The sequence below is a fragment of the Chenopodium album genome, chromosome 16, assembly GCF_948465745.1.
Source record: "Chenopodium album chromosome 16, dcCheAlbu1.1, whole genome shotgun sequence".
Taxonomy (NCBI): Eukaryota; Viridiplantae; Streptophyta; class Magnoliopsida; order Caryophyllales; family Amaranthaceae; genus Chenopodium; species Chenopodium album.
Window position 1 is genome coordinate 5,452,224 of NC_137849.1, and position 9,412 is coordinate 5,461,635.

At 34.5% G+C, this 9,412-nt stretch overlaps 1 protein-coding gene across 1 annotated transcript; it reads left to right on the forward strand.

The window, feature by feature from the left end:
* Nucleotides 1–2,921: 2,921 nt before the first annotated feature.
* On the forward strand, nt 2,922–8,605 carry LOC145584759 (potassium channel AKT1-like). The gene is made up of 12 exons (XM_081641557.1): nt 2,922–3,106; nt 3,812–4,180; nt 4,444–4,501; nt 4,605–4,922; nt 5,133–5,378; nt 5,521–5,619; nt 5,760–5,792; nt 5,881–6,066; nt 6,351–6,551; nt 6,686–6,761; nt 6,953–7,549; nt 8,144–8,605. Exons 1-12 carry the CDS (start codon nt 2,922–2,924, stop codon nt 8,422–8,424), a joined length of 2,649 nt encoding a protein of 882 aa, XP_081497683.1. The 3' UTR covers nt 8,425–8,605.
* The last annotated feature ends 807 nt before the right edge of the window (nt 8,606–9,412 follow it).

Sequence of the window (9,412 nt, forward strand, 5' to 3'; positions counted from 1 at the left end):
TGGGAAAAACCCAAAAAAATTGGGACAGACTCTCACAAACAGAGAGAACAAATCAAAGCAAAACAAATCAAATAACAAAAAAGCAAATTAAATTGAAGAAAAGGGTCGGAAATAGTCTAATTTCCGGCCTAAACGGCCAAGAAAATTGAAACCCTAAAGAGAGGAGAGAGAAGAGAGAAAAGAGAGAAGAGGAAGGCGGCTATTTTAGACTATTAGGGTATACATTAAAGCAAATATTATTAAGTTATTAATAACTCAAATTAATCTAATGATTTTTACCTAATTCATCCCTAAACTAATCATATTCAACCAATCAACCCCCTGTAGTTTTATTCTCACTTATTTCTCAGCACCTCCTTCGTTCAACCATCACCTTCAGTGGCTAACATCACCACCACCACCACCAGTCCACTATCACCACTCAACCGCCACCACCACTACCACTACCACCGCACCGATCTCCCCTCTTTTTGTTCATCTCCCCTCAAATTCAACCACCACCTTCGAGGAGGGAAGATGGGTATTTCGAGGCGGGTACGACGATTTCGAGATGATGGGTGAGGTTCTTTGGATGTGTTTATTTGGTTATGGGTGATTTCTTGGTGGTTTACGAGGTGACCGGGGCGGATGTTGGGATCTTGGTGGTGGCTAAGGTGGTTTTATTCGGTGGGGTGGGCGTCGGGTGGCCTGCTGGGTGGTGGTGTGGGCGGTTTAGTGGCCTGATGGGTGGTTTGTGGGATGAATTAAATAACCATCCACTTTACTCTAATTACATGCCCCCACTTTGTTAATCATGCCTTTTAATTTTTTGTTTTGGAAAATGTGCACACCTCTTTAATTTGTTGCACATAATGTGTAACAGAGGAAGTAATTTTTACAGGTTAGTCAGTGTTGGGCCCAGACTGCTAAGAAGCCTAGAAGTTGTAGGGCACACTCAAAGAATTTAAGAAAGCAAGCTAAAGTCAACCAGTATTATTCCAATATCCATGTAAACTAGGAGGGATACCCAGTCAATTTTCCAGATAAACAAATTTTTGTTTATTTGGGGGTATAATTGTCTTTTCAAATAGCAGTGGAGGGGTATATGCGTCTTTTCATATACTAGTTGAGGGGTACATGTGTAATTTCCTCACCAAACAGTAAAAGCAAAAAGCAAACAGTAATTGAACAGCTCACCAAAAGTACTGAATAAATGACCCTGCTTTTTCGATATATTTACAAAAATGTCATCAGATTAACAAAAATTCGTTTATGTGGCAGATTAACTTGTATTTTCCCATAAACTAGAAATCCTTAGGTATAAATAGCTAATTTACAAAGCATTGTAATACTCTCATACGCACATTCATACATTAATACAAAAAAAAAAAAATTTATGGAGTAAGATTGAAAGAGGGTAGGAGTCCCTAGTTAAGTATTCAAGCATCAGTCCCGAAACTGGTTTAAACTAAGGATTCAATACTTTTTTTTTTTTTTTAATTAAGTGCTGGTGTATATAGAATCAAGTCTCGTGTATTTGAAATATGATATGATGATAAACGGGCCTGGGCCACACCCATTACAACTGTCCACTTTATACGACCAAGGAGGTTCCACCTCAAAACCATATGACAATTAGAGGAGTAGCCCCTTAGCCTTATAAAGTGTACACGACTTTCTCTTTTCTTCAATGTGGGATACACATCCCAATATTTCTCTTCACTTTTATATTCTTTCAATGTGGGACAATACTTTTATATTCTTTCAATGTGGGACAATACTTTCACTCACATGTGGTTTTTCTCATAGGCTCAACACTCCCCCCTCCCCCCCACATGTGAGTTGTCCATAATACTAGCTCAGATCACAACACAACCCAACTTGGTTCTGATACCACCGACATCTAGCTAATACATCAACTTTTAGCAATTAAAGCTTCAAATAACCAACCAAACCAGAGAAAAATATATAGGAAGGAATTCATTAATCTGTTTTCTACTATTACGTCTACTACCAATAGAGGTTATAACAGAGAACAAATAAATAAAACATATTCATGGGTCTCAACCATTTAAACCTAGCTCTGATACCAATAGAGTATAAAATATAGTCCTGGACCTCAACCATCAGATTAAGCTTTTGGTTGAGTTGGTCTTTTAACATATGACTATCATAATAGGTCTCTTTTTTTACAATATAATATGAACACATTATATATACAATGCAAATATAATTTTTTAAAATTTTAATCTAACACAAAATAAATTATATTTTAAAAATTATAAAATATGGACAAAATTATATAAATGAAACTAAAAATTAGATAAATATAAATTGTTGATGATACTATTTTATACCAAAAATAAAGAAATATACTTTATAATTTGAGAAAAATAAGTCAATTAAATTGACTGCATATTCATTAAAACATTATGATATTCATACTTCAAACGACTACTATATAATTTTCATATATAATTTTCATTTCACACAAACATACATTACTTAGTTAAGTAATCAAGTATAAGATTATAAATTAAACTTCTACACTTTGTATGGAACACTTACTAACTCTTAGATCATTCATCCTAATTACATACACGTAATTGACACGAAATAAGCCGTCCCCAAAAGAGTTTAGTAAATATTTAACAGATCAATTAAGTCAACTATAACCCATCAAAATCAACATTACATAGAGATTTTTTTTATAAAAAAAAAATAAAATAAAATAATGTTAAGGCATCTTTTTAATCTTTCTAAATAATGAAGTACAAGTGTACAACTATACAAGTTGACTATTTCAAAAATTCTTTTTAGTCTCTTTCAAGTTCACATAAAAAGATACCAATATAAAGAAAATGAAATTGTAGTTTGTGATAAAAGATGTGGCAAAAAAAAAGGAGGGAAATAATTGTATTTTTATTTTTGTTTTAAAAACGATGAATAGTTGGGTAAAGAGTTCAGTGTGTGGGAAAAATTTGAACGAGGGAGACCGATCTTCAACTGGTGGTACAACCACTCAGTTTAGTCTCACCAATGGCATCTTGCCCTCTTTGGGTGCTCAAAGCAACCGAGGCATCGCCCTCCGTCGCTTCATCATCGCCCCCAGGGATCCCCGTTACAGGTAACATTTCTTTCATGTATGTTTTATTTTTAATTTTTTGGTTCAAATGAGTCATAAGGATATTACAAATTACAAATGGCTAAAAAAAATTGTATGAATTTTTCGAATTGAGCCTTTTTCCTATGTTCGTAGACTTTGACTTCGACTTTAATTGGCTTCATCATCTTGGTTGTTATACGTATTTTTCTAGGGGAAATATATACGGAACATTTTGAAATTATACAAGTATGTTTAAATTTGTTTCAATGAAAAAAAAAATTACAGATATGTTTAAATATTATATGTAGTATTTGATAATTAACACATTAATGATGATTATTTTTAGAGTTAGATGATTGTATTATTTCTACCTGGTATATATGATTACAAATCCATTTTTCAATGAAATTTAAATTAATTTTGTTTTCAATAAAATTTAAAGAAAAGTCAACTAGATAATCAATCAATCATTATGAAGTGGAAGGAGTAATGTAAGGTAACTAACTAACTTTAGTTTCTAGCTAAAGTCTTAAGGAGTTAACCATTTGATTAAGCACGCTAAGATCAGGTCAATTCGAGTCAGGTTCAACACAAGAGTAGTCAACAAACTCGAAGCTCAACATGTATGCACACAACAAAACAAGCATTATTATGGTATTTTGGGACAAATCAAATACTCTTATGATCAATTATTTAAATTTAATCTCAACAATTTTATGTATACAGATCATGGGAAATGTTTCTGGTATTGTTGGTTTTCTATACGGCATGGGCATCTCCATTCGAATTCGGTTTCCTACAAAAACCATCAATTAAGGCCATTGCTATCGCCGATAACATTGTCAATGGATTTTTTGCTGTCGATATATTTTTGAGCTTCTTCGTCGCGTACCTCGATAAGAAAACATACCTTCTAGTCGATGACAAAAAGAAGATTGCTTGGAGGTACCTTAGAACATGGTTTGTTTTCGATACTATATCGACGATTCCTTCTGAACTTGTTCTAAAAATCCTCCCTCACAACGTTCGAGTCTACGGATTGTTTAGTATGCTACGTCTTTGGCGTCTTCGTAGAGTCAGTAAAATGATTTCGAGGTAAGTTTTGTGTAATACGCTTACGACTCATTTAGTAGATGTGATACAGTAAATAAATCAATCACGAACTTCAACCATAAATTTAAATATTTAGTTGAGTAGGTTCGTTAACGTGATATAAGAGAATTTTTATATCTATGTAATTCACACATATTCATTTTCTTTACTGCTTATTATTACTGCCTGCTAAAGAGGTCGTGAAACAAGTATATATGGTGCACGATAGTAATCTAATTGAAATTTTTTTGATCACTCATTCACAGATTAGAGAAAGATCCAAAAATCAACTATTTTTTCATTCGAAGCTGCAAGCTAATTTGTGTGAGTATTAGAACTCAAAGATGCCTTAATTAGTTTTTGTTCGGATTAAAATTGTATGTGTTTGTGTATCTAAATTTGTATGATGATACTTGCTTCATTGTAGACAACTCTTTTCACGGTTCATTCGGCGGCCTGCTTTTACTATCTCCTAGCTGCCAGTTACCCCGACCCGAAAAAGACTTGGATTGGTCTTACAGTAGAGAACTTTGAGACTGAGAATCTATGGTTATTGTATGTAACATCTATTTACTTTTCGATAACCACTGTCACGACCGTCGGATATGGTGATTTACATCCTGTGAATTTAAGGGAGATGATCTTTGTCATATTCTACATGCTCTTCAATCTTGGACTGACTGCATATTTGATAGGAAATATGACTAACTTAGTGGTTCATCGAACTAGCCGTACCAGAAACTTTGTAAGTCTGCTAATTTATTTATTAGGCACGTGTTTTAATGTCAGACTCGGCTAATTTATTTATTAATTTGATTTGGTATAGTGTCAAGTGCTCATACCCGTGTCACAGATATGAGTTGGGCACTTGAAGTAAAATGAAGAGCCCGAGTAATATTTTCCCGTGTCTCCAATTAGTAGGACTAAATATGTATACTTCTTGTACCAACAACAGAGGGATAAACTTCAGGCTGCTTCTAGTTTTGGACAAAGAAATAAGATTCCGGTTCGTCTCCAAGATCAAATGGTTAGTCACTTGTGTTTGAAATACAGAGCGGATTCAGAAGGGTTACAACAACAAGAGGTTCTTGAATCTCTTCCTAAAGCAATCAAATCAAGTATTTCACATTACCTCTTCTACTCATTGCTTGATAAGGTGTACCTATTTCGCGAAGTGTCCAATGACTTGCTTTTTCAGCTGGTAAGTCTCTTGAATCATAACTTATTAAGGCTTCGATGTTGTTGTTATCATCTTGTTAACGACATTTGACAGGCACATTGTGTAATAAGTTCTTGTTTTCTTGCTAATTCCTTATGACATTATTTTTGGTCTTCGTTGTTAGGTTTCGGAGATGAAAGCAGAGTACTTCCCACCCAAGGAAGATGTGATTTTACAGAATGAAGCACCTACAGATCTGTATGTACTAGTCACTGGTTCAATGGTAAGACGAAAACCTTATTTTATTTACCTTTTCTTACAGACATTTTTTTTCTCCCTTGTTTATCAAGTTTCGATCATTATAAGATATTGATAGCTTAAAGAAGCAAGATTTGGCATCTGATTTATGCATTTCTATTGCAGGAGTTGATTATCAATAAAAATGGATATGAAGAGGTAAAACTTTGTTAAAGATATAATTGCATATTACTTGAAAAATCATTCTTCAAGATCTTGGTTTATTGTTGGAAGTTTTTTTTTACAGGTTGTTAGAGAGGTTAGATCAGGAGAGGTGTGTGGCGAGATTGGTGTTCTTTGTTACAGACCGCAGCTCTTTACTGTCCGTACCAAGAGACTGTGTCAGCTGCTGCGTTTGAATCGTACATCGCTTCTGAATCTTATCCAGGCAAATGTTGGAGACGGAGCAATTATTATGAGTAATCTCCTAGAGGTTTGTGCTGATAAATCAATGATTAGTCTAACATTGTTGGAGCCAATTTTAGGCGAGATCATCTCACACTAATTTATTTACACACGTTAAAATGTTGTGACTTTTGAACAAAGTACTAAAGCTGTAACTCTGTAGTTGCCATGATTTGTTGTGCAAACTACAAAAATTTATGCTCAAAGCCTCAAATTGGTCTAGTGCTCATGTCAATCTTATTTATCGTCGATCTTGCAGATACTTATCCCTACATTCTTTAACAGCTAACATCGTTTTTCTTGCTGTCACAGCGTTTGAAAACAACTGCACAGGATGATGAATTAATGCAATCTGTTGTCAATGATGTCGAAAAAATGGTAGCTCAAGGTCAAACAGATTTGCCTCTTGATTTATGTTTTGCTGCTGGAAGAGGAGAAGAGCCATTGCTGCAACGTTTGTTGAAACAAGGCTCCAATCCAAATGAACGAGGCCTCAAAGACCGCACTGCTCTGGTATGTAGAGATTACTCTGAGTCTACGACGAGTTATCAAACACTTTCTATTAGTATTTTTGTACACAGTTTATCATATGAAATAATCTCCACTACTTATACATTAGTTGTGATTCTATGAAATGCCTTCTCCAGCATATTGCAGCTGCCAATGGAAACGAAAACTGTGTGACTCACCTCCTAGCATATGGGGCTGATCCAAATATCCGAGGTATTTTATGAAATCAATGTGCTATATGATAGAGTATAAAAACTTATTTTTAGCATCAACCACGCATCAACTTAAACTTTTAGTTGAATAACTCATTTAACATGGTATCAAGAGCCAACATGACAGAAAGGTCATGGGTTTTTCTGATGACTTGAACAATTGTTAATCAACTCATTTTCTCATATATACAGACTCAGAAGGATATGTTCCGTTATGGGATGCAATAATGGGGAAGCACCCTGAATCTTTGATCAAGTTACTAGTTGACCACGGCGCAACTCTAGCATCCGGTGATGTACCCCATTATGCTTGCTATGCTGTAGAGCAAGACGACCTAGAGCTACTACAAAACATTGTTCGACATGGTGGAGATGTAACGTTGCCTAAGAGCGATGGGACTACACCACTTCATGCCGCGGTTACAAATGGAAACGTGGCCATTGTAAGGTTCCTTTTGGAGCATGGCGCGGACATTGACAAGCATGATAAAGATGGGGTGACACCAAGGATATTGGCTGATCTTCATGGAAACGCAGAGATTAAAGCATTATTTGGTATTACTACTAAAAAGAGGGTCAGCCTCAAATCAGATCATGAAGTGATCATTGATAAAAACGTCGGTTCTACTACTTCCCTAGTGAAGTTTCCAAGTACTGGTACATTATTAGAAAAGGTTAATTTGGTTCCTAGTGTTCATGATGAGATGCCTGAAACTCACACTCACACGAGAGGTCGGCCTAACGTCTTTCAAAATTCGCTATTCGGAGTTGTGTCTGCTGCTACTAGAGGTGAGAATGAGTGTGCACAAGCATTTCATATTACATGTCTTCCTAGTCTTTACTCCATTTCTAACAGTTGATCATCCTTTTATTTAATAAGATCACATATACATGCCTTCAAAATGATTAAATCATCCTAGGAAATGCTAGATTAAGGGTATAATGTTTTGTTTGCCTTATTTTTACTTGTTTCAAGTCAATAAGTTCGATAAGTTCAGTTAAATTCAAATGTGTGAAATTCAGGAAAAATAAGCTTTGATAAAGTTATCTAATGCAAATTACAACTAAAATAAATTTTAATAAATTCTAATAAGAGAAAATCGGGTGAATGTAACACACCCTAACCCATAACAAATAGACTTGGAAAAATTGTCTCAACTCAACGAAGTTTTTTTGACCCATGTGAACACTGCACTTGAAAATTAATATAGCTAGTTAATATACCTTTCCTAATATTAACCCAATAGACTCAAAAGTGACCTAATTGGATCAATCAATTAAACTCTGCCTACCTAAGTGACTCAACACTAGAATATGACACGAAACGAATTCATATTATTGATTGTTGCTACATCTAAGTCACAAACATCCTATACATTGCAGGTGAAACATCTACTAGTATAAACAATTTTACAAGCACTACGACGTTGAGAAATCCATCTGCCAGAGTGATACTCAAATGCCCGGGAAAGAGTGAGACTACAAAGCTCGTTAGGCTGCCTGAAACAATTCAAGAACTACTCGAAATTGGTAGCACAAAATTCGGATGCCACTGCACTAAAATAGTCTCTGCACTCGGAGCTGAGATTGAGGAGATCGAACTCATTAGAGATGGCGATCATCTTAATCTAGTATGCGATGACAAGACTAATAATGTAAGCTAACAACAGCCAGTCCAGGCTTAAGTCTTTTATTCGTCTTTGTTGATTAAGTCCAAAGTTCGGACACGAGCAAAAATACTTGTGGAATGAACTTAGTGATTAAGAAACTGCTCACATATATTATCATACGTACATTCATGTTATGTACAACATCTTTTTGAAGGAGAAATTACTCGTGTACATTCTCAGAATTTCTTCAAGCTTTCTCTTTTTATGGTGTGAAGACTGTGAACCATATTATCTTGTACAAAATTGGAATAGTGTGCGACATAAGAAGTTTAAAGTTTTGCAAAGATGGCAAGTTTCCTAGTTCTTTTTTACATGGTGATTGATACGTTTTAACTTTTAATTTGAAAATATTCACAAACTTTATTAAGAAATTTTGACTAATTTTGTTGCGATTTATATGTCAATTCGGTTAATACCTTATTAGATTTCAATCGTTTGGTTAATACTTTGGATCGGTTACCCGTTTTTTAGCTCGGGTTTCATATTTTAAAGAGATACAACCCACACATGCCCTATTATTTTGGTTTGGTTGCCTGTTTTTTCTGTTTGGTTTATTTATTTATTTATTTATTTTTTTTTTTTTCATTTTTGGGTCAGATTTCGGTTTTACGCCCTTCGTCCCTTTTTGTTTTTCTCATTTGTAATTTTTGACGCTATTTATAAGGTGAGAGAATCTTCTAAATTACTCTTCATATATAAAATATAACATAGTCATGTTGGGTCTTATTTGATTCGTTTTAATGAATAATTTATTAATATTCAATTGTTATATAATGGATAATTAACAATATTTATTGTCAAACTTTTTCTTCGACAAACGTACATTGTCCAAATGAAAAGATTATTTGGGGATGGAGGGATCGGATTAGAATATTTTGCCCACATCCCTAATTTCAAGGTCATAAACAAACATTGTATACATTTCCTAATATAAAAATCTGTTTTGTCGTATTGACCTAAGTTACTTTAAAACGCAAACCTC

Bases quoted from the DNA above. Each gene is read 5' to 3' on its own strand.
- LOC145584759 (XM_081641557.1), top strand. From the start codon at position 2,922: ATGAATAGTTGGGTAAAGAGTTCAGTGTGTGGGAAAAATTTGAACGAG. The intron at 5,379-5,520 runs GTAAGTCTCTTG...CTTCGTTGTTAG, and splicing joins ATGACTTGCTTTTTCAGCTG to GTTTCGGAGATGAAAGCAGA. The intron at 5,793-5,880 runs GTAAAACTTTGT...TTTTTTTTACAG, and splicing joins ATAAAAATGGATATGAAGAG to GTTGTTAGAGAGGTTAGATC.